The following is a 26259-nucleotide window of genomic DNA, read 5'->3' on the forward strand; positions in this document are numbered from 1 at the left end:
GTTGAAGCCTGTAATCCTAACTACTTGGGAGGCTGAGGCAAGAGAATCGCCTAAACCCAAGAGCTGGAGGTTGCTGTGAGCTGTGATGCCACAGCACTCGCCCGAGGGTGACAAAATGAAACTGTCTCTAAAAAAAAACACGAATAAATGAATGAGGTTGTAATTAATGATGTGGTTATGGATGTCAACTGTATAGGTATCTGATACATGATGTGTATTAATGTATGATTTCTATGAGATGAGATGTGCTATCAATAAAGGCTCTAACCTAGAACATAATCTGATTTTCTTTGTTCTTTGTGTACTTCTCCAGGCTTCAAAACAGCATAAATTGAAAAAGATCCACAAGTTTACAGGTCAGAAAGACCCTATCTTTTATGCTACAGTTCAAGGTTAATGACAGATCAGTGGTGGGTCTGTTCTAAGACTCTATTCTTAAATAGCAAGTGGAGGGAGGTTGAAAAGAGGATATAGATGGAAGAAAAAGTATGCCTATTCCTTTTTTGTTTTTTTTTTTTTTTGCAGTTTTTGGCCAGGGCTTGGTTTGAACCCACCACCTCCAGCATATGGGGCCGGTGCCCTTCTCCTTTGAGCCACCGCTCAAGTATGCCTACACTTTCCAGCATTTCCACTTCCAAAGAGATGTATACACCTCCGTAATTCTTTCCATAGTTCCTTTCCTCATTTCCTTTTGTGCAAAGCCTGAAGTATTGAGAAAGAAACTTAATGAGATTGGTGAATGAACAAAGATTAAGTACCAAGAGTTTGGTGAGGGAAGTTTCAGTATTTTTATTTCCTCACCATAGATGCTAGATAGACTCCTTTGGAGGAAAGGATATTATCATGACCTATGTTTTCCCCACTCTAGCTGCTTATTACTCTTCCTAATGTATGTAGTAGTTTATATCTACTACATGATGAAGGCAGCATAGTATAGCTTTTTGAAAAAACTTGAGACCTAGCTTCAGTCTGAGCTCTACCACTAATTAATTAGCTTTATGATCTTGAGCAAAACTTGATATTTGTGGCTGGGCACCGTGGCTTATGCCTGTAATCCTAGCACTCTGGGAGGTGGGGGCGGGTGGATTGCCTAACTCAGGAGTTCGAGACCTTGTCTCTAAAAATAGCCAGGTGTTGTGGGGTGCCTATAGTCCCAGCTACTTGGGAGGCTGAGGCAAGAGAGTCCCTTAAGCCCAAGAGTTTGAGGTTGCTGTGACAGCATGGGATTCTACCGAGGGCAACAAAGGGAGACTCTGTCTCCAAAAAAAAAAAAATAATAATAATAGGCTCGGTGCTCATAGCACAGTGGTTACAGCGCCAGCCACATACACCAAGGGTGGTGGATTTGAACCCGACCTGGACCAGCTAAACAACTGCAACAAAAGAATAGCCGGGCATTGTGGTGGGCACCTGTAGTCCCAGCTACTTGGGAGGCTGAGGCAAGAGAATTGCTTAAGCCCAAGAGTTTGTGGTTGCTGTGAGCTATAACACCATGGCACTCTACCCAGGGCAACATGGTGAGACTCTGTCTCAAAAAAACAAGAAAAAACTTCATCTTTGTTTCACTGTTTGGAAAATGAGAAGGTTGGACTAAATGATGTCAATAGTAATGATGCTAATAGATTCTCTATCCTTTCTTATAGCTCCAAATTGGGAAGAAAACCTCAGAATGGGCTGCATTGACCCTAACTTGACATGGTGAGTAAAGCCTGTCTTCAGCCAACATTGTCTCTCTTCTCCCTATACTACTGATAAACTTTTAAAAGTTACAAGTAGGGCTCGACACCTATAGCTCAGTGGTTAGGGTGCCAGCCACATACACCGAGACTGGCAGGTTTCAACCCAGCCCAGGCCTGCTAAACAACAATGACAACAACAAAAACAGCCAGGTGTTGTGGCGGGCACCTGTAGTCCAGCCACTTGGACGCTGATACTATAGAATAGCTTAAGCCCAAGAGTTTGAGGTTGCCATGAGCTGTGATGCCACAGCATTCTACCGAGGGCCACATACTGAAACTCTGTCTCAATAACAACAACAAAATAAATAAATAAATACAACATCCTTTAAAATGCCAAAGGCAACATAATGAGACTCTGTCTCAAAAAAAGAAAAAGTAGGGTGGCGCCTGTGGCTCAGTGAGTGGGGCGCCGGCCCCATGTACGAAGGGTGGCGGGTTCAAACCAGGCCTCGGCCAAACTGCAACCAAAGAAAAATAGCCGGGTGTTGTGGCGGGCACCTGTAGTCCCAGCTGCTCGGGAGGCTGAGGCAAGAAAATCGCATAAGCCCAAAAGCTTGGAGGTTGCTATGAGCCGTGTGACGTCATGGCACTCTACTGAGGGCGGTAAAGTGAGACTCTGTCTCTACAAAAAAAAAAAAAAAAGAAAGAAAAAGTAAAATAAAATAAAAATATATAAATAAAAGCTAGAAGTAGGCTGAGTGCGATGGCTCACGCCTGTAATCCTAGCACTCTGGAAGGCCGAGGTGGGTAGACTGCCTGAGCTCGGGAGTTCGAGACCAGACTGAGCTAGAGTAAGACCCTGTCTCTAAAAATAGCCCAGTATTGTGGTGGGCACTTGTTGTCCCAGGTACTTGGAAGGCTAAGTCAAGAGGGTCACTTGAGGCCAAGAGTTTGAGGTTGCTGTGCTCTATTAAAGGCAACAAAGTGAGACACTGCCTCCAAAAAAAAAAAAGTTAGAAGTAAAATACAATATCTGGTTGTTTTACTTTCTTCACCATGACAGCTTTTTCCTTGCTAAGTCTCTCTCTTCTTATTGAAGAAGTACTTTAATATCACTTCAATTACACTGACATACTCTATTGCATCCAGTCTTTCAGGACTCCCTGTGGGCTGGACCCAAGAATATATACTCTGGTCAATGGACAGGAGTCTTCAACAGATCTTCCGGCACCTGGAAAGTGCAAGGTCAGGGAATATAGTTTCTCAGTGGAGGACTTAAGGTGGTAGAGGGGAAGGAAAGGAATAAAGGAGAGAGGGAGGAAAGGGAGAGAAGAATTAGCTTTGTAAGTGGGGGAAGTTCTGGGTTCAAATCGGCCTAAGGATCATTTCTGAATAGGATAAGAATAGTTGCCTTCCTTTGTCTCGGTGGTGGACTTTTTTCCATAAGTAACTGAAGTTGGAAAGCAGCAACTTTTTTTCCCCAACTTTCTCTCGGGTCAAAAATATTTTGCATTTGAAATGGCCACTCTCTTTCCATTTCCTATTTATAATGGAAACTTTTTATTTCTTAGATCAACTCTTCTGGAATTTGGTTTGTCTGAACCACAGGATATGATTTCTTCCTCCACCTCTTCTGTTTTTGTGGCTGAGAAGGCTGCTCTACCCTATTGTGACTGTAAGAAGGCAAAACATTCTACTGACCACAGCATCTCTGGATCATCATGTAATAATTCTAGACTGTCTCACTTTCCTGTCTTTTCTGAAGGAACAAATTGGCAATTCCGGAGCCATAGTTTACCTGTTTCCCCCCAAAAACAAAAATCTCTGTTCAGGAACCAAGGTACTTCTCTGCCTCCTTTTCAGCTGTCAGAGCCTGAGAAATCAAAACTTTTTCGGAATTTGATAGATCATTCACCCTTACAACCTCAAAGCCCTTTTAGCAACTCTATTTTCGAACCCCTAAATGTCTTCAAACAACAAGAGAAAACAAAAAATGAGAGGCATTCGACATCAGATGATGGGCCAAATTCTGTTTCCAAGCAGACACCACAACTCTTGAGGTCAACTCCAATCCAACTCTCTCCTTTGGCTAGGGGGGAGCTGGAAGGACATATGTCTTGGAAGGTTTGTACTTTGCGGAAACAAAAGGTGCCTCTGCCTGTGAGGGAATCATGGGCAATGTTGAATTATTTAATTAAAGTACAAGGAGGAGCCCCTGAACCAGAGAGACCCCAAAGCCAGTTATCTATGCCCATTTATCAAAGTACCGAACAGCGTATCAACAATAAATCTCCAGACCTTCCATCATTTCAGTTCCATGTGAACACTGGAGTGGAATTTGAATTAAGTAGGACAGAAACAAAACTTTTACAGTCACTTACCTCAGATAAGCAGTTACAATCTGTGGATGGCCCTCAAGTCCTTGGATCTGAGCCTTTAGTTACGTCAATGGACACTCCAGCTCCCAGAAGTTTAGGAATGAACATAAATCAAGAGGAAACCACTTTACTGAAAAAAGACCCAAAGCACGTGCTAGAACTTAGTATAGAGCAAAGGGTCATAGGTCTTCCAGAAAAAAGGATGCAACAGCATAAGACAGAAGTAACTAATGTGGAGTTGACCCCAGTGCTACCATATCAAGTCACAGATAGTATAAAGGTAACTCCATTGGCATTACTTCAGGTCATGGATTCAATGGGGTTGATCCCAGAATCACATTCAGAAGTGATAGAATCTGTGGGTTTGTTCCCAGAACCACCAAATCAAGATGTGAAACCAGTGGATGCCACGGAAACAGTGAGGGTAACCCAAAAACCACCAAATCATGTAATTGAATCAGTGGAGGTAACCCCAAGGCCTCAGCACCAAGTTATAGAATCCAAGAGGATTGCCTCAGGATTACTGAATCAAGTCACAGATAATATGAAGGTAACTCCTATAGCACTACTTCAAGTCATGAATTCTATGGGAATGAATAACAAATCATATCCATATAGAGAATCAACGGGAATGACTCCAACACCACAATATCAAGTCATGGAGTCAATGAAGATGAACACATTGTTGGACCACGAAGCCAAAAGACCAGAAAAGATGAGTCCAAGGCCACAAAGTGCAGTAATGGAAACTATGGAAATTACTCCAGGGCTACAGCATAAAGTCATGGAATCAATGGCCATGACACCAGGGTCACAAAGTCACATCATGGAACAGGTGAAGATTACTCCAGGGCCAATACATCAAAATAAAAAATCAATAGAAATGATCTCAGCACCATTGCATCAAGTTATGGATTACATGAAAGTAACTCCAGTGGCACTATTACAAGCCATGGATTTCATGGGGATAATTCCACCAGCACAGTCACATGTTATAGAACATGGGGGTTTGACCCCAGGTTCACAGTTGCAAGATATGGAATCTGTTCATTTGGCCCTGCCACCAGAGTTTCAAGATGTAAACAATAAGGATTTGACCTTAAGACCACTACTAGAAGATCCAATATCTGTAGAGTTGGCCCCAAGACCATGGTTAGAAGATATTAGATCTAAAAAGATAGCCCCAGGATTATTGGTTGAAGATGTAAATATTCCTCAAATAGTAGAATGTAGGAGGTTAATTCCTGAGACACATGTACAGAGTATGAAATATGAGGAGTCAAGCAAAGAAGAACAACTTCAAGCAATAAAATCTGTGGAGATGAAGCCCAAACCAAATCATCAAACCACAGTGTCTGAAGGATTAACCCCATGGCATCAAGCCTCAGAATCTTTAGGGTTGAAGTCAGGGCAAGGATATCAAGAAACAGAAGCAAAGTTGACCTCTGACACTCATCACCAAGTGGAAGAATCTATTGGGTTGACAAAGCCATCTTTAGAAGTTACTCCAGGGCCATTGAGCCAAACTTCAGAATCTATGGAGATGAGCTCAATGTCTTTCCAAAATGCTCCTGAGATAATCCATCACCTTGTAAAAGTAATGAGGGAAACTCCAGTGTCACAACATACAATGAAAGAATCTCTGGGTTTTAAACAAGGATCAGAGATGCAAAGTATGAAATCAGAGGTATCAGCTACAGAGCCACAGCCCCAAGGCATAAAGTTTGTTCACCTGACTTGTGGACCATGTTCAGAAATTTCTGAGATATCCCTCAGGTCACAATATGAAGACACAGAAGCTGCGGGATTGGCATTGCCTCAAGTTGAGAAGACCCAGAGGGTCATCCTGGTACCACCATATTCAGGAACAGGATCTTTGGAGTTGACTCTAGGACCAGAGATACAACAGGAGAAATCAGAGCCACTACTGCAAAGTTTGAAATCTACAGAGTTAACCAGGGAGTCATCCCCATTAGTAGTAGGATCTAAAAAGTTAATTACAGGACCAAAACCATGTGTTATGAACTTGACCCCAGGGCCACAGTTGGAAAGTGTCAGGTTTTCAAAATTATCTCTAGAGTCACTTCTCCATGAAGAAACACCAGAAGCCCCATATTATGGTGTGAAATCTGATGAATTAACTTCAGATTCCCCAGTGCAGGAGATCAAATTCTCATATCCTATTCCAGGGCCAAAACATCAAAGTGTCAAATCTGTACTGTTGACTCCAGAACCACAACCTCAAAGTGTGAAACTTATGGAAGTAAACCCAAGACCGAGCTTGCAAGATGTCAAGTTTTCTGCTTTGATTCCAGAGCCAAAGCATCAAGGTTTCGAACATGTGCAGTTGATTCCAGGAGTTCAGCTTGAAGATATGAATTCTCTAGAGTTTGTACCAGAGTCATTTTTGCAGTTAAGCCAAGGGCCACATGTTGAAGTTATGAAATCTGTTCCCTCTACTGAAGGATCACAATTGCACAGCAAGAAAGCTATGAATTTGACCTCAGAACTACAATTTCAAGATGTGAAATCTGAGGAAGGGATACATCAGCAGGATATCAAATTTTCTGAATTGACTTCAACGCCAAAGCTTCAGGGTGTCAAATTTGGGGATCCAATTCCAAGATCATTATTTAATGGTGTAAATTCTATGGAGGTGGCTCCAGAGTTAGGGCTGCAAGATTCCAAATCAGCAAAGATATTTCCAGGGCTTCAGGATGTTAAACAGGTAGAGCTTAATCTAGAACCATGGCTACAGTTAAACTCAGGGCCTCAGCTACAATGTGTGAAATTTTCGGAGTTGATCCCAGGGCCAAAGACAGGAGAGGTAATATCTGTGGAAATGGCCCCAGGGCCAGAGAGGGAAGGGATTAAGCCTGAGTTGTTAGCACCAGAGCCACTGTTTCAAGGTGTAAAATATGTAGCAGGAAACCAAGTGCCAAGGTTAGCAGTTGAAATTTCTTGTAAATTAGTCTCAGAGCCACAGATAACAGATGCAGAATCTATGGAGTTGACTCTTGGGTCACAGTTAACAAGTGTAAACCATTCTGAATTGAACAGAAAACTACAGTTACAAAGTGTGAAATCTTCTGAATTGATCCAAGGACCACAATCGCAAGATGTGAATCTGATGGAGTGGACCCCAGTCTCAAACGTTCAACATTTAAAATCTGAGAAGCTGACCCCAGAGCCACAGTTACAAGATATGAAATCTGTGGCATTAACTCCATGGTCACTTTTGGAAGGTATGAAGTCTATGCAATTAACACCAAAGCCAGAATCAGGAGAAGTCAAATCTATGGTGTTAATCCCAGAGCCACAGACAGAAGGTGCAAAACCTGGGAAGCTAACCTCAGGCTCAAATCTTCAAGGTTTAAAATCTGAGTTGCTGACCTCAGGATCACAGTTGGAAGATATAAAATCTGTGCCCCTAACTCGAAGACCATCCCTGGAAGGTGTGAAATATATGGAGATAACCCCAAGTCCACAGCTGGAATATGGGAAATCTGTGGCAAAAACTTCGGGGTCACAGATAGAAGATGTCAAATCTATGGAATTTATCCCTGATTCCAAGCTTGAAGCTGTGAAACCTGTGGAGTTGACTCCAAGTTTAATAATTCAAGATTTAAAAACTGGGCAGTTTGTTCCAGGTACACAGCTGCCAGATTTGAAAGATGTGGAATTAAAATTTGGGGTAAAGATGCAAAGTGCAAAGTCTACAGCTGTTGCACCAGGTCCTTTGCTTCAAGGTGTTCAATCTATGGTGGTGCTTCAAGGGCCTCAGATACAAGGTGAGGAACCTGAGGAATTGACTTTAGAGCCACAAATGCAAGATACGAAATTTGTAGATACTATCCCATGTTTAAAGCTTCAAAGTTTAAAATCTATAGAGGAGACTCCAGATCCACAGCTGCAATATGTAAAATCTGTGAAGATGATCCCAAGGCTAAAGAGGCCATCAGTAAAATCTGCAAATGTAATTAGAATACAAGAGTTTGAAGGAGTAAAATATGTGGATTTAGCCACAAAGCAACAGTTTCAAGGGATGGCATCTGTGGATTTAACTCCTGGGCCTGAACAGAATGGTCAGATATTTGTAAACATACCAGAGCAGCAATGTATGAATTTAGGGCAAGTGAAGAGTAGGTCTGAGTCAGAAGATGTAACAACATCTTTGGAATTAATTCCAGAGTCTAAATCTGAAGATATAAAATCTATAGACCTCAACTCTGAGGTACAGTTGAAAGGTCTGAAAACATTTGAACCAACTCCAGAACCAAGTATACAAGATGTAAAATCTGAAGAGTTCAAAGGTAAATTACAGTTGCAAAGTATGGAATCTCCTAAGTTGACTCCAGGATCACAGTTACATGAAGTAAAACCCTTGACATCAACCTCAAAGCCACAGCTTCCAAGTATGAAAACTGTGGAGTCCAACAAAGAGCCAGAGTTTGGAAGAATGAAATCTCTTCCATGGATACCGGGACCTGAGTTCCAAGGTATGAAATCCATAGGGTTAAATCTTGGGCCACAATCTCCAGGTTTAAAACCTGCAGAGTCGAAACCTTCTATGCAATCTGGAGGTATGAAGTCATTTGAATTGACTTCAGGGCCAGAACTTCGTAGTACAAAATCTATGGAGTTTAACCTTGGGCCACAGTTGCAATCTGTGAAAATGCTTGAGTTGTCCCCAGGACCACAGCTGCAAAGAGGGAAAATTCTGGTGTCTACCTCTGAACCACAACTTCAAGGTGCGAAAACTGAGGACTTAAACCAAGAGTCAAAACTTGGAAGTACAAAATCCATACAGTGGATATCAAGACCTGAGCTCCAAGGCATGAAATCTGAAGGGTTAAATCTTGGGCTACAATCTCAAGGTTTCAAACCTACAGAGTTGAAAACTTCAATGCAGTCTGTGAGTATGAAGTCATTTGAATTGACTCTAGGGCCAAAATCTCAAAGTGCAAAATCTAAGGAGTTTAACCTTGGGCCACAGTTGCAGTCTGTGAAAACCCGTGAGTTATCCCCAGGACCACAACTGCAAAGAGGGAAAATTCTGGTGTCAACATCAGAGTCACAGCTTCAAGGCATGAAAACTGTGGATTTAAACCAAGAGTCAAAGCTTAGAAGTATGAAATCCATACAGTGGATACCAGGGCCTGAGTTCCAGGGTATAAAATCTATAGGGTTAAATCTTGGGCTACAATCTCGAGGTTTCAAACCTGCAGAATTGAAATCTTCAATGCAATTTAGGGGTGTGAAGTCATTTGAATTGACTCTAGGGCCAAAATTTCAAGGGGCAAAATCTATGGAGTTTAAACTTGGGCCACAGTTGCAGTGTGTGAAAACTCCTGTGTTGTCCCCAGAAGCACAGCTGCAGAAAGAGAAAATTTTGGCATCAGTCTCAGAACCACAGCTTCAAGGCATGAGAACTGTAGGGTTAAACCAAGAGCCACAGCTTGGAAGTATAAAATCTGTCCAGTGGATGCCAAGACCAGAGTGCCAAGGTACGAACTCTGTATTAAATCTTGGTTTACAATCTCAAGGTGTCACTTCTGTAGAATCTAAACCCTCTATAATACAGTTGAGAGATATAAAGTCATCTGAGTTCACTTCAAGGTCAAGGTTACAACCTGTGGCATCACCCCAGGAAAATCAGTTTCAAAGGTTCAAACCTACCGATTTGAAACCTGGGGTACAATTGAGAAGTATGAAATCATGGACAAAGCTCTGTGATATAAAATCTATGGGATTCAAATCTGGGCTTCATTTACAAGGTGTAAAATCTTCTGATTTGACCCCAGGACCACAGCTGCAAAAAGTGAAACCCTTAGAGTTATCCCCTGGAACACAAGGTGTAAAGTCTCTAATGTTTACACAAGAGCCACAGATTTCAGGGTTGAAATCTGGAGTATTAAACCAAGGGCAACAATTACAAAGTGATAAAACTGTAGAGTTGAACTTCCTCCTACACTTGAAAAGTATGAAGTCATCTGAATTGGCTCTTCAGACAGAGCTTCAAGGTGTGAAATCTGAGGAGTTCAACTCTAGGCCACAGTGGCAAAATGTTAGATCTTCTAAGTCAGGAGCTAAGACAGAATCCCAAGATATGAAATTTATTGAGTTAAACCACAGTTCGCAATCGAAAGGAATACCATTTTCTGACTTGATCAAGAGGACCAAGATTCAAGGTGTGAAATCTACAGGCTTCAAACCTGGGTCACGGTTGCAAGGTGCGAAATCTTCTGAGTCAATACAGAGAACAAAACTTCAAGAAGTTAAGATGGCAGAACTCAACACAGGCCCACAGCTGCAAGATGTGAAATCTTCTAAGTTGGTTATGGATATAAAGTTTCAAGATATAAAGTCTCTGGGTTTAAGTTCTGGACCACACTTACAGGGGGTAAAATCTTCTGAAGTGATCCCAGAGGAAAAACTTCAAGCTGTGAAATGCATGGGATTTAAACCTAGTCCAAAGTTACAAGGAAAAAAATCTGATTTGACCCTGAGAAAGAAGTTTCTAGGCATGAAATCTGTAGAGCTGGACTCAGGCCCACAGTTACAAGATATAAAACCTTCTGATTTGATCATGGGTATAAAACTTCAAAATATAAAATCTATGAAGTTTAGTTCCAGACCATACTTACAAGGTAGAAAATCTTCTGAACTAATCTCAGCAGGGACAAAGTTTCAAGGTGTGAAGTCAATGGACTTCAATTCTGGATCACAGATACAAAGGGAAAAATCTTCTGAGTTTATTGAAGGAACAAAACTTCAAGATGTAAAATCTGTAGAGTTTAACTATGGTCCAGAGTTACAAGGTGTGACATCTAAGTTAAGACAACAGACAAAACTTCAAGTTGGGGCATCTGTGGAGTTCAATTCAAACCCACCATTGCAAGATGTGACATCTAATTTGATCCTGGGAACAAAGCTTAAAGACGTAAAATCTATGGAGCTCAATTCTGGATCACATTTGCAGGGTTTGAAATCTGAAGTGATACCAAGAACGAAACTTCAAAAAATGAAATCTATGGAGTTTATGCCTGGATCAATGTGGCAAAATGTGAACTCTTTTGAAGTGACTCAAGATACAAAGGTACAAGATAGGACATCTTTGGAGTCCAACTCATCCCCACAGATAGAAGATAGGAAATTATCTATGTTGACACCTACAGGACACCTTCAAGGTATAAAATCTATGAAATTCAACCCTGGGACAAAGTTGCAAGATATGAAATCTGATTTGATAAAGCTTCAAACAATGAACTCTACAGAGAACAACCATGACCCAGAACGGCAGGTTGCAAAACTCTCTGGGTTGGCCTTGGAATCAAAGATTCACAGTATGGCACCTTCTGAGTTTAGTGCTGAAAATCGGCAGCAAGATGAGAAACCTCTTAAGTTGAATCCATGGCCAGAGCTTGAAAGTGTAAAATTTATGGTGTTCAGTCCCAGGCCACATTTGCAACATAGAAAATCTCCAAAATTATGCACAGGAACAAAGGTGCAAGAAGATGAGAAATCTATGGAATTCAATTCTGAGCAACAGTTGTCCAACGTGAAATCTGAGCTGTGCCTGAGAACAAGGCTTCAAGATATGCACTCTGGGCCACAGTTACAAGGAATAAAATCTTCTGAGTTGTGCACAAGGACAAAGCTTCCAGATGAGCAAATGCTAGAATTAAAGCATGAGCCTAAACTGCAAAGTGGGAAATCCTCTGAACTGAACCTGGGGCCACAGACTCAGCATAAAAGTTTTATGGCATTAAATACAGGGCCACAGTTACAAGGTATAAAATATTCTGAGTTGAATCTTCTGCCTGAGCTTCAAAGTATAAATTCTAAAGTGTTCTGCCTTGGACCACATTTGCAAGGTGGGAATTCTGCATCCATTCTGGAGCCACATTTTCAGTGTGTAAATTCTCTCAGGTGCAACCCTACACCTGAGAGAATTATGAATTGTTCTGCATCCATTCCAGGACCACAACTTCAGTCTTTAAACTCTACTGTGTGCAACCCTGAGCTGCACTTGCAAGGTGGGAATTCTGCATCCATCCCAGGGCCACAACTTCAGTGTGTAAATTCTCTTGGGTACCATCCTGGGCCACATTTGCAAGATGTGAATTCTTCTGCATCCACTCTAGGGCTACAAACTCAGCATCTAAATTCTACTGGGTGCAATCCTGGGCTGCATTTGCAAGGTGTGAATTCTGCATCCATCCCAGGGCCACAACTTCAGTGTGTAAATTCTCTTGGGTGCCACCCTGCGCCACATTTGCAAGATGTGTATTCTTCTATATCCACTCCGGGACCACAGGTTCGGTGTGTAAATTCTACTGGGTGCAACTCTGGGCTGCATTTGCAAGGTGTGAATTCTGCATCTATTCCGGAGCCACACCTTCAGGGTGCAAATTCTCTAGGGTGCAACCTTGAGCCACTTTTGCAAGGTGTGACTTCTGCATCCATTCCAAGACCACAACTTCAGTGCGCAAATCATCTCAGGTACAATTCTGGGCTGCATTCACAAGGTGTAAATTCTTCTGTACCCACTGCAGAGCCACAGCTGCAGTATGTAAATTCTATTGGGTGCCACCTTGGGCCACATTTGCAAGGTGTGAATTCTTCTACCTTCATTTCAGAGCCACAACTTGAATGTGTAAATTCTACTGGGTGCAACACTGGGCTACATTTGCAAGGTGTGAATTCTACATCTATTTCAGGGCCACAACTTCAGTATGTAGGTTCTCTTGGGTACAACCTTGGGCCACATTTTCAAGGTGAGAATTCTGTGTCTGTTCCAGGACCACAACTTCAGTGTGTAAATTCTCTTGGGTACAACTCTAGGCCACATTTGCAAGGTGTAAAATCTTTCGAATTGACTTCAGGGACAAAATTTCAAGGTATGAGATCTTCTGAGTTGCATCCAGGGCTAGAGCTTCGAGGTATCGAATCTGTGCAACATGTAAAATCTGAACTGACTGCAGGGACAAAGTTTCAAGGCATAACGTCAATGGAGTTCAACTCTGGCCCACAGATGCAAGGTATGAATTCTTCTGAATTGAATTCAGAGTCAAAACTTCAATGCATAAATTCTATAAAGTTTAATTCAGGGCCACAGATACTAAGCATGAAACCATCTCAATTGAACACTGGGTCAGAATCTCAAGGTACAGAATCTATTCTTTTCCAACCTGGATCACACTTGCAAGGTGTGAAATCGTCTGAATTAACTCCTGGGCCTGAGTTTCAAGGAGTCCAATTTGGGGGGAACTACCTTGGGTCACAGCAACAAGTTGTGCAACCTGTGTTTGCTTTGTGTCCTCAGTTAAATGATGTAAAATCTGTAGTATTTCTACCAGAGCCACCACTTAAAGATGTAAACTCTGTGGAGATGAAACAACAGCCATTGCTTTGTGATGCAAATTCTGTGAAACTGACTTCAGGTGCTGCCCTGCAGGACTTAAAAAGGGAGGCATATACATTAGAGCCATGTTTTCAAAAAGTGAAATCTGTGGAGTTAAATCCAGAACCACCTCCTCAAGGTATGAATTTTGAGGGATCTGCAGTATTTGTATCAGAGCCATATTCTCAAGATCTGAGATATGTGAAATCAAATGCATGGCCACAACCTCAAAGTATGAATTCTTTAGGGCTGACATCATACCTCGGGTCGCAATGTGTTAAATCTGTGGCCTTTCCACCAAAGTCATCTTTTCAAGATGTAAAACCTGTAGAGCTAACGCCAGGGTCCAAACAGCAAGGTATGAATTACCAAGAATTGAATTCAGGATGGGAAGGTGTGAAATCAGTGGTGTTGGCATCAGAGCCAACGAGGATGTTTCTACAAGAAAATTTGTCAAATCTGTCTCCAGAATCACAGCAACAAGGTGTGAAATCTATGGAGTTTGTTTCAAAGCCAAAGTTACAAAGTATAAAACCCGTGAAATTGCCTTCAGTGTCTATGCAGCAAACCATAAAATCTGTGGATTTATCATCAGGGTCATTGTTTCAAAGAATAAAATGTGAAGAGCAAAATCCAAGAACAAGTTATCAAATCACAGGACCCTCTGAAATTATCCCTAGATCAGAGCATCAGCTTATAAAATATGCTGAGATGATCCCAAAGCCAAGACATGAAGTTCCTGAATCTGTGAATTTGATTTCAGTACCAATTTATCAAGCCATAGAATCTCCCGAAATGGCACAAGGGTTGGCACAGAAAGGCACAGAAACTGTAGAGAAATCTGTGGGGTTGGCCCCAAAGTTACTAGGTACAACCCCAGGCCGCATTTGTAAGGTTATGGAATCTTTAGGGATGCCTCTGAAGCTAGACCTTCAAGTCCCCAAATTTGTTGATCTGACTCCAGTATTAAAGGATCAAGGCTCAAAATCTGTAGAATTAATTCCACAGAAAACCTACCAAACCCCAGAAACCCTAGAATTGCTCTCTCAGTCATGGCCTCAAGTTAAGGATTTGGGGGAGTTATATACAAGTCCACTGCAGAAAACTATGGAATCTGAAGGGATTGCCCTGAAGCTCAAACATCACATTACAGAAACTGTAGGTCTGATCTCTGAAGCAAGGCTGCAAGGGGAAGAATTCCTTGGAATGACCCCAAAGGCAGTAAGTCAAGCCACTGGATTTGCAGAGAGATCTCCAAGGCCCTATCCCGGAGATTTCGAACCTATGGAGGTTTTCGCTGAGAAAAGACTGCAAAGGGAAGAATCTGTAGTATCAATTCCACAGTCATTACTTCACATCCCAAACTCTACTTCAGGGATGACACTAGGGCTAGGACATCAAGTTCCTGAATCTGTGGAATTGACTTATGAGACAGGGCTACATGCGGAGGAACCTATAGAATTGACCCTGAAATCACAACATCACGCGGGATCATCAGGAATAATATTAGGGTTAAAACACCAAGTCCCAGAATCTGTAAGTTTGACCTCTGTGCAATGGCTACCAATGGAAGAATCTTTAGAGTTGTCCCCAAAACAAACAAGTCAAGTTTGGGGACATGCAGAATTAGTACAGCCCACCTCTGAGACTTGGCAAGAGGAGCTATCAATGGGGCTAACACAAACAAAGAATCAAAGTATGAAATATTCAGAGATGGCCCCAGGACCACTGGGCCAAATTATAGAATTTAAGAGTATTAGTCCAAAGCCACTAGATCAAGTTACAGAATCTGCAAGGACACAACTTCAAGATGCTCTATTAGTAGGGGTAACCCCAGTAGAACCCCCGAAAGTTGTTGAATCTGTGAAAATGACCCCTGGGACACCACTTCAAGTTGTAAAGTCAGTGACAACACCAGGATCAACCTCTCCAGTGGTAGAATATGTTGAGTTGACTCCACAACTGCAAGATGTGAGAGCTTCAGAGTTTACCTCAAGGCTATGGCCACAAAATGTAGAATCTAATAATTTAATCACAGAGCCAATACACTGGATTTTGGAAACAATGGAGTTGTCAGGGTGTCAAATTGTAAAGACTGTGCTAATCCCAGGGCCATCCTTTCAAATCTCAAAATCTGAGGAATTAGCACCAGGACCAATTCCTCAGGTTGTAAAACCAATAGGAGTAGCCCTTAGTTCAGGAATTGAAGTAATAGATTGTTTGGATTTATTCCCAAGGCCGTATTTTCAAGGACTGGTAGAACCTATAGAATTAACTCCAAGGCCAAGCAGTCAAGTTATATCAGAAGAATTAACCTCACGGCAAACATCTTCATTTGAGGAACCTACAGTATTAACTCATAAACAAGGGCTTCGGACTGTAAAATCTATAGACATAAAAACAGAGCCTCCCAAAGTCATGAAATCTGAGGATTTGAATCAAGGACAAATTTGTCACAATAATGAACCTGAGGAGTTAACATCAGAAGAGTCACAAGTAGGGACTACCTTACCTAGGTTCCTATATAGCTCTTCAACCCCACTTATTTCAAGCTCTGTCAAAACTACATCTGAATTAGGGGGCCTTTGGGATTCTGACATGCCAGAAGCATCAAGAAGTTTGGATATAAAAAACTTTAGAACAGAGATTTTGCTGTCCAAAGACTCTACTGTGATACAGTCTTCAACTCTTTCCTTGGGCCTTCATAATCAATCCTCTGATAAAGCAGATAATGCTGTGGAAACCCCATGTAAAGAGAAAACTAAGAGGAAGCAGAGAGAGGAGCTAGAGAACTCATTCCAGGGTCAGTTACCACAAAGCTGGAGATTACCATCTAGGACATTCCTGGCAGAATCAGGGTCTCGAAGACGAGGCCTTATCAGGTCTTTCCTGGGCAGACAACAGAATGTCTGGGAGAGTCATGCCTGGAGGCAGAGATTACCTAGAAAATATCTCTCCACAATGCTAATGCTGGGCAATGTCTTAGGGACTATGGAAAAGAAGCTTTGTTCTCAAACATCTCTAGCAGAAAGAACTACTGCAGATACCTGTCAATCTGTTCAGCATTTATTTGGGATTCCAGCTGAACTGATGGAATTTTCCCAGAGCCTGTTAGAAAAAGGCTCATATACTATTTCTCAGTCTTCAGTAATCAAAAACTACATTCAAAGACATACTTTATATCATGGTCCTGAGAAAAGAATAACCTTAAGGATGTGGACACGTGGCTCCACATCTTCCATAATACAGCGATACTCTGGGACTAAAGTAGGAATAAGGAAAACAAACTCAATGCTCAGTGATATATCCCAGGAAGTCATTCAGCACATGCCTATCTCATGTGAAAGGGGCCAGCTTTCCCCCCTAGTAAAGTCAGAGTCTTCACTGGGGATACTTTATAATAGGGAAGATCCTGTTCTAGTGGAAGAGAGTGAGAATTCACAGAGTGATTCACAGGCAAGGATTTTTGAGTCTCAGTACTCCCTCAAGCCAAGTTATCTTTCCCAGGACAAGACTGACTACTCAGAACAGTTCCAATTGCTACAAGATCTGCAGCTAAAAATAGCAGCAAAGCTCTTAAGGAGTCAAATACCCCCCAATGTGCCTCCACCTCTAGGTTCAGGTCTGGTCCTCAAATACCCGATCTGCCTACAGTGTGGCAGATGTTCAGGATTTAATTGCTGTCACAAAGTACAGGCCACTTTTGGGCCTTATCTTCTTATCTATCCACAGCTCCACCTTGTAAGCACTCCAGAAGGCCATGGTGAGATTCGGTTGCATCTTGGCTTTAGGTTGAGAACTGGGAAAAGACCCCAAATCACAAAGTATCGTGGAAGAGACAGACATATCATTCCAAGGAGCCCTATATCACCATCACAAAGGAAAGCTAAAATCTATACTCAAGCTTCCAAGAAACCTACTACCACAAAATATTTTCAGTCTGGGTCTTCCCAGTCTCATACTCCTGTACAAGTTCACATCAGGCGAAGGCAATATGGTAGCCCCAACTTAGTAGAAAAGACAGAAATTAGAAAGTCTGGGCACTATGAATTCACTCAAGATCACACTCTCCCAGAGAGTGACTCTGAAAGCAATAAGAATGAACAATGGGCTAAAGTGAGAACCAAAAAGACCTCTGATTCAAAATATCCAAAGAAGAGAATCACCAAGGGACTTAGAAAACGAAACTCAAAATTCTACACAAACAGTAGAAGCACAATAGAGAATTCGTCTAAAGAATTGCCATCTCATTTAAGAAGGAAGAGAGTTGGAAGTACTGCCTCTTTAAAAAGACAACCTAAGAAATCTTCCCAACCCAAATTCATACAACTGCTTTTACAGGCCCTAAAGCAGGCATTCCAAACAGCACACAGAGTTATGGCTTTTGTTGGGCAGAAGCCTGAGGACAGGATAAGGCCAGACAATTTGAGCTCATGCAAAAACTACCATCTAAAACAAAGAGCCTCAAATTATTACTCACCAAGACATATCAAAAGAGACAAGATGCCTGCTGCCAAGCTAAGGCCAAAAGGTTCAACCACTAAGCAGGAGGATATATTGTGGGGAGGAACAGGAACAGAACAATATAGATCAGCTCGTTGTCCAAAAAGAGAGAATTCTTTCCAACCCAGACCTCTCCAACTGCCCAAGCCCACAGGATCCCAAACTAGCTCGGTCAGGCAGGCTTTGAGTACAGTTCAAAAGGACAGCAGCTGCAAAGCAAAGAAAAGCTTTTATAGAAATGAAATCTCCAGTGAGGAGTCTAAGACCTTGGCCAAGCCAAGAACCAGAGTTCAGCCCCGAAGGAGAATCCTACTTGGTTCCCCTACGAAGAAAACCTGGCACAGTCGCTTTAATGAGACACTTGCCCACAACGTGTGGAAATACCATAGCTTCTATTGGGAGAGAACCCCTCACAGTCCCTCTGAGAGGAGTCCTCAAAGACCCTCTGGGAGAGCCCTTCACAGTCCCTCTGAGAGCAGTCCTCGCAGACCCTCTGGGAGAGCCCTTCACAGTCCCTCTGAGACCAGTCCTCGCAGACCCTCTGGGAGAGCCCTTCACAGTCCCTCTGAGAGCAGTCCTCGCAGACCCTCTGGGAGAGCCCTTCACAGTCCCTCTGAGACCAGTCCTGGCAGACCCTCTGGGAGAGCCCTTCACAGTCCCTCTGAGAGGAATTCTCGCAGACCCTCTGGGAGAACCCTTCACAGTCCCTCTGAGAGCAGTCCTCGCAGACCCTCTGGGAGAGCCCTTCACAGTCCCTCTGAGAGCAGTCCTCGCAGACCCTCTGGGAGAGCCTTTCACAGTCCCTCTGAGAGGAATTCTCGCAGACCCTCTGGGAGAACCCTTCACAGTCCCTCTGAGAGCAGTCCTCGCAGACCCTCTGGGAGAGTCCTTCACAGTCCCTCTGAGAGCAGTCCTCGCATACCCTCTGGGAGAACCCTTCACAGTCCCTATGAGAGGAATTCTCGCAGACCCTCTGGGAGAGCCCTTCACAGTCCCTCTGAGAGCAGTCCTCGCAGACCCTCTGGGAGAGCCCTTCACAGTCCCTCTGAGAGCAGTCCTCGCAGACCCTCTGGGAGAGCCCTTCACAGTCCCTCTGAGAGCAGTCCTCGCAGACCCTCTGGGAGAACCCTTCACAGTCCCTCTGAGAGGAATTCTCGCAGACCCTCTGGGAGAGCCCTTCACAGTCCCTCTGAGAGCAATCTTCACAGACCCTCTGGGAGAAACCATCACAGTCTCTCTGAGAGAACCATTAACAGTCTCTTTGAGAGGAGTCCTCACAGTCCCTCTAGGAGAAACCACCGCAGTCCCTCTGAAAGAACCATTCATAGTCTTTCTGAGAGGAGCTCTCACAGTCCCTCCAGGAGAAACCACCGAAGTCCCTCAGAGAGAACCATTCATAGTCTTTCTGAGAGGAGCTCTCGCAATCCCTCTGGAAGAACCCATCAAAGTCCCTCTGGGGGAAACCATCGCAGTCCCTCTGAGAGGAGACCTCCTAGTCCTTTTGGAAGAAACCATCCCAGTTCCTCTGAGAGGAGCCCTCCTAGTCCTTCTGGAAGAAACCATTGCAGTCCTCCTGAGAGGAGACCTCCTAGTCCTTCTGGAAGAAACCATCCCAGTCCCTCTGAGAGGAGACCTCCTAGTCCTTCTGGAAGAAACCATCCCAGTCCCTCTGAGAGGAGCCCTCCTAGTCCTTCTGGAAGAAACCATCGCAGTCCTGCTGAGAGGAGACCTCCTAGTCCTTCTGGAAGAAACCATCCCAGTCCCTCTGAGAGGAGACCTCCTAGTCCTTCTGGAAGAAACCATCCCAGTCCCTCTGAGAGGAGCCCTCCTAGTCCTTCTGGAAGAAACCATCGCAGTCCAGCTGAGAGGAGACCTCCTAGTCCTTCTGGAAGAAACCATCCCAGTCCCTCTGAGAGGAGCCCTCCTAGTCCTTCTGGAAGAAACCATCGCAGTCCTGCTGAGAGGAGACCTCCTAGTCCTTCTGGAAGAAACCATCCCAGTCCTACTGAGAGGCGACTACCTAGTCGAAGAAACCATCACAGTTCCTCTGAGAGGAGCCCTCCTAGTCCTTCTGGAAAAAACCATCACAGTCCAGCTGAGAGGAGACCTCCTAGTCCTTCTGGAAGAAACCATCCCAGTCCTGCTGAGAGGAGCTCTCCTAGTCCTTCTGGAAGAAACCATCGCAGTCCTGCTGAGAGACTACTTAGTCCTTCTAGAAGAAACCATCACAGTCCAGCTGAGAGGAGACCTTCTAGTCTTTCTGGAAGAAACCATCCCAGGCCCTCTGAGAGGAGCCCGCCTAGTTCTTCTGGAAGAAACCATCTCAGTCCTTCTGAGAGGAGCCCACCTAGTCCTTCTGGAAGAAACCATCGCAGTCCCTCTGAGAGGAAACGGCAAAGTCCATCTAGTGGAAACCATCTCAGTCCTTCTGAAAGGAGACATCACAGTCCCCTGGAGAGGAGCTGCCACAGTCCCTCTGAGGGGAGCCATCACAGTCCCTCTAAAAGGAGACGGCACAGATCCTCTGAGAGGAGAAGTCAGACTTCTGTGGTGAGGAGCCGACTCAGTCACTCTGAGAGGAGCCACCGGAGTAACCCTGAGAGGAACCGCCGCAGTCACTCTGAGAGAAACCATCACAGTCCCACTGAGACAACCCTTCACAGTCCCTCTGAAAGGAGCCAACGCTGTCCCCTGAAGGAGAGACTCAAGCATAGTTCCCCTAAAGAGAGGCCCAGACATAGTTTATCTAAACATTTCATGAGTTACTCAAACATGTCTCCTAGAGACCACACAAAAAGATCCAAAAGCAGAGCAAGTTTGGAAGTCTGCAGCTAGATGAGGCGAGATGGGCCCCCTGTTGTTTCCCACAAGTCTTCACCTAGCTGCCCTTTCCTGGATAAGTCCCTGCTCAGCCACTGCTTCCAGTTACTGTGCCCTCTGCAATGAAAGGGCATCTACGTCTACTTGTGAGGTGGGGCGGGTAGTGGGAGGGCTGGCAAAATGGGTCTGTAATTTCTCTAAGATCAATAAAGGGGCAAACTGATCTCCATGTGCATCTAGAAAGACCACCGGTTGGGTGTGTGGAAGGGACGCAAGATGTGGTACAAAGGTCTGAAGCTAGAGGCAGAGGTTTCAAGGCCCGGCTAAGGCTCCAACTCCGCCCCTTCCCCCCAGAGCTCACCCGCAGGCGCTCAAGTTCTGCACAGCCCCCAGGGGGGCGGGGTCTCAGAGGAATCAGAGGGGGAATCGTCACGTGACTTCCTCAGCCCCCTTGGAGGCTGCTAGGCGGAAGTAGATGTTGTGAAGAGAGCTAGGTGGCGCCGTGCGCACATCCGGGAGAAGCGAAGAGAGCGGAAGTGGCGTTGATCTGGCCGGAGCTTTTGGGTGAAATTGTTAGGCGTGGAGAGGGAGTGATGTCTTCCAGACTCGGTGCAGTACCCGCTGTGAGTTTCTTGGTTTGACCGTTATGCTTTAGAGGTAGCGCTGTCGAGCCCAGAACACGCGGTCCCTCGCTTTTGTCTCTTCCTCAGAGTTGGTTTTATCAGAGCCCATCATAGGCCCCACCCTTCTAGATCAGACCACTTGCCTCCTTTTTCTTATCCTACTTTTTGCTGCCTGTTTCCCACCTCCCTGGACTTAGTTCCTCTCCATATTGCTATTAGTTTGTATTCTTTCTACATCCCCAATGCCGTTTTGTCTTTTAACCTCCAAGAATCTCTGTCTGGGACAGGGCTTTGAGAATGGAGGAAGATGAAAGCTCTTGGATTGTTACCCGCCTTTGCAACGTAGGAAGATAGGACGGCACGCCTTTACTAAGAAGTACTGCTTTTTTCCGTTTGAGGCAGTTGCCTCAGTAGAGCTTCGTTTCTTCTGGGGATAGGGAATTCGTCTTTTTGTGGTCGAGGTTCAGGGGTTCTTAGCACTCACTTGTGTGCTTGTGATTTGCTAGACTCCGGGACCCACATCCTTTAAGCAGCAGAGGAGGACGAGGATCGTGGGAGCTAAGAAGTAAGTAGGTTTTTCTCAAGTCCTTATGTGTCGCCAGCGCTGTCCAGTAGGACTTGCTGTGATAAAGAAAACGTTCTGTATCTGCCCTGTGCAATATCATGGCCACTACCCCCTCTATGATTTTTGAGCACTTGAATTGTGGCTAGTGCAACTGAGGAACTGATTTTTAAATTTTAGTTTTAACTAATTTAAAATAACCACCTGTAGCTAGTGGCTACTGGATTGGACAGTGCAAGTCTAAATCTAGTGCATGTCTAAATCTAACGTGGGGGAGAAAAACGTAGCTTGCAAAAAAAAAAATTCAAATTATAGTAAAAGTGGAACGTTATGACTCAGTGGTAGTTCTGCATTTCTCTATAGACATCAAATTTATGCTCATGAATATATTAATGAACTTGTGAAGGACGATAAAAATGGCTGTAAGAAGTCTTTGTGTTTCCAAACTACGAAGTCCTTGTATTTTCAAACTACTTGGCTGCAAGACTGGTTTATTGTTTGGGGCACTGGGTGTTCTAAGTTCTTCCATAGTTAATACAAAAGAGAAGATTTTCATTAACTAGAAACTCTCATTAGATGGAATTGTTCATTCAGATGACATTTACCAAATGTCTGCTGTGTGCCAGCTATGTAGTACCTACCTACATAGACATGAAAAACTATACAGACAGAAGAAACAACTAGCAATCTCAAAGAGATAGGCAAATAGATCAACACAATACCATGTAATAATTAAATATTTTAGAATGAGAATTTAACGTAGCCTTGGGGGAAAAGGAGTGATAATTTGGAAGGGAAGGGTTATCAGAACAGATCACTCCTAAGAAGAGATTTAAATTGAGGACCAATGGAGTTAGCTGGGAGGAGAAAGCATATTTCAGGAGAGAGCATGTGACTATGTAAAAGAAGTAAATGGGATAGCAGGTAATTTTATATGACTGCCATGGAGGATGGGGGATTGCAGGGAGATCATTTGGGGAGGTTAGAAGGGGCCAGATCATGAAGGACCTTTTATGGTATGATAGGTGTTTGAATTTTATCCTGGAAAGGTTTTAAATGAGGGAATGACATACCAGGTATTGTTCTTAGAAACGTTACTCTGGCAGCTTTAGGAAGGGTACCTAAGGGATGAATAAAGATAGCCTATGGTGGTAATAATATTTAGGAAATATACAAGTTGTGGTAATGAGAGGTAAGAGGAAGATAGAATGTTTGAGTCTCTGCCTTTCGCAATCAGGTGGATATTGGAGTCTTTTTCACTGAACTAGGAATTTGTGGATGAGGAGCAACATTTGGAACAAACTTAAGTGGGTTTGGACCTACGTTGGAGGGCTGGTCTGAAATATAGAATTAGGGATCATCAACTTAAAAATAATTGGAAACATGTTTTCTTCCACAAGATGAAAGTATTAGGCTGGGCGCCGTGGCTCACATCTATAATCCTAGCATTCTGGGAGGCTGAGGTGGGTGGATTGCTTGAGCTAACAAGTTCAAGACCAGCCTGAGCAAAAAATGAGACCCCAGCTCTACTAAAAGTAGAAAAACTGAGGCAAGAGGATTGCCTGAGCCCAGGAGTTGGAGATTGCTGTGAGCTATGATGTCATGACACTCTATCCAGGGTTACAGCTTGAGACTCTGACTAAAAAAAAAAAAGTATTCATGAGATCATGAGAGAAAATTTCTCAGTATGTACCTTGGTCACCTAGGGATAATTGTTACAAAATATGAAGATTAATGTCCCTCCCCCATTAATCAGAATCACTGCAGTTAGGATGTGGGAATTCATATTTTTAACTAGCTTCCTAAAAGATTGTGAAGTTTGAGAACTGATGATGACAAGTAAAGGAGGAAACCATGGCAAACACAAATCTTTCAAAGATTAGATGGAATTAAATAAATCTGCAAAGGATAACACGATAAACTAAAATACTTTTCTAATGAAACCAGTGCACATAGAAGAAAGAACTAAGGGCTCTTAAAAATTCTTGGTAATAGGCTAAACTTTTTATCTTTGTGATCAGATGCTGACACTTGTCATACTGGTGACAACAAATTACAAAGTCACTACAGTAATGATGGTCATTGTATCATAACAATGCTTTTTCTTGGTATATTTATGGAAGGGGAAGTTTGAGATTAATCTGGTTTTTAACAAATAATCAAATGCCCTGCGTTGATAGGTAAAATACTTATGAACTGTTTGTATTGAGTTAAGAATAAAAGACCTGGAGGGAAGGATTCCTTAACCAACTAAGATGTTAATCATACTGATCATATGAACTATTGTTTTTTAGTATGCTTATGTTTATTCATAAGAGGATATCTGGGTACTATATTTCAGAGTCCTACATTCATAGTAAAGAAATTCCTATGTGGAGAGTTTCCTAAGAGTCATAACATAGGACTTGGGTCTTATCTGTTGGTATATCAGAGTCTTTCTGCCATTGTTTGGGATTATGAGTTTTGGACTGCCAATTCCCATTAAATATTTTTATACCTTTATTAAGGTATAATTCAAGTATGATAGACTGCACATATTTTAGTTTTTTTTTTTTTGAGACAGAGTCTCAAGCTGTCGCCCTGGGTAGAGTGCTGTGGCATCACAGCTCACAGCAACCTCTAACTTCTGGGCTCAAGTGATTCTCCTGCCTCTGCCTCCCAAGTAGCTGGGAGTATAGGCTTCCGCCACAACACCCAGCTATTTTTTTGGCTGCAGCTGTCATTGTTGTTTGGCGGGCCTGGGCTGAATGCGAACCTGCCAGCTCAGGTGTATGTGGCTGGCGCCTTAGCCACTTGAGTCACAGGCGCCAAGACAGACTGCACATATTTTAAAAATACACTATGATCAGCTTTGACATATGTATGCAGCTGTGAAACCATCACCACAATCAAGATGAATATTTTCATCTCTTCTAAAAGATTTTTCATGTCTCTTTGCAATCCATTCCTCCTGCTGACTTATATTTTGTCACTGTACAGTGGTTTGCATATTTTGAGATTTTATATAAATGAAATCACACAATATAGCTTATTTTTTGTATGATTTCTTTCACCCAGAATAATGATTTTGAGAAGAAAAACAGTTTTTATTGCTGAGTACAATTCCAATATAAATACACCATAATTTGTTTAGCCATCTACCTTGATAGACATTTGGGTTGTTTTTAGGTTTGAGATGTTATAATAAGGCTGCTATGAACATTCATGTACAAGTCATGTGGATAGATGTTTTTCATTTCTCTGGATACTTAAGATGGTATGGGGTTCATTGTGAAAGTTTTAAGATATACAAAAATCAAGAAATGTAAAATCAGACAGAAACAGATGAATCCCTCTCAGCAACATCTTAAGTTAAGCAAATTGAAACTTGTACAAGCGAATTAGAAAGGATGCTGTTTGTTGACTATGTTTCTTGGAAGTGAAATAATGGCCCATAACACAGTCTGTCTCAAAACTTTAATTGTGACTCATGTATTTACCATCAGAGGTTGGTTGACTAAAGTAGCAGGAATATGTTTAACTTTTTAAGGAGCTGTTTTCCAAAGTGATATCATTTTACATTCACAACAGTAATGTGCAAGGATAGGTCTTCTTGAATTTTGCATAATTTAATGGGTGTGTAAGTGGTGTTTCATTATGGTTTGTATTGATTATTTATGAATAATGCTGAGCATCTGTTCATGTGCTTATTGGCCATTCATACATCTTTTGCAAAGTGTCCGTTTGTACCTTTTGTCCATTAAGAAAAATTTGTTTGTTTTAGTATCAAGTTGGTTTTTTTTTTTTGCAGTTTTTGGTCGTGGCTGGGTTTGAACCCACAACCTCCAGCATATGGGGCCGGTGCCTTACTCCTTTGAGCCACAGGCACTGCCCATGTATCAAGTATTTTTAAAAAATGTATTTTAAATAAAATTCCTTTTTCTTGAATATTTCCCCCTAGTCTGTGTTTTGCTTTTCATTTTCTTTTTTCTCTCTCTCTCTCTTTTTTTTTTTAAGATAGAGTCTCACTTCATCTCCCTGGGTAGAGTACCGTGGTATCATGGCTCACAGCAATCTCCAACTCCTGGGCTTAGGCGATTCTCTTGCCTCAGCCTCCCGAGTAACTGGGACTGCAGGCGCCTGCCACAACACCTGGCTGTTTTTTGTTGTTGTTGCAGTTTGGGGAGGCTGGGTTTGAACCCACCACCCTTGGTATATGGGGCTGGCGCCCTATCCACTGAGCCACAGGCACTGCCCTGCTTTTCATTTTCTTTCTTTCTTTTTTATGCATTTTTTGGCCAGGGCTGGG

The 26259-nt window shown here is 42.9% G+C and overlaps 1 protein-coding gene across 4 annotated transcripts in view; it reads left to right on the top strand.

The window, feature by feature from the left end:
- The first annotated feature begins 21230 nt into the window (after positions 1–21230).
- Positions 21231–26259, top strand: part of ZNF512 (zinc finger protein 512) — a 40044-nt gene continuing 35015 nt past the window's right edge. The window contains exons 1-2 of one of the 4 annotated variants that reach the window (XM_053588443.1): positions 21231–21409; positions 21916–21974. In XM_053588443.1, the coding sequence (XP_053444418.1) occupies positions 21380–21409; positions 21916–21974 (89 nt within the window). In that variant the 5' untranslated portion in view covers positions 21231–21379. The remainder of the gene's footprint in view (positions 21410–21915; positions 21975–26259) is intronic. The other 3 variants (XM_053588444.1, XM_053588446.1, XM_053588447.1) reach the window with 3 other exon arrangements.

This window comes from Nycticebus coucang, chromosome 4 (assembly GCF_027406575.1).
Source record: "Nycticebus coucang isolate mNycCou1 chromosome 4, mNycCou1.pri, whole genome shotgun sequence".
Lineage (NCBI taxonomy): Eukaryota > Metazoa > Chordata > Mammalia > Primates > Lorisidae > Nycticebus > Nycticebus coucang.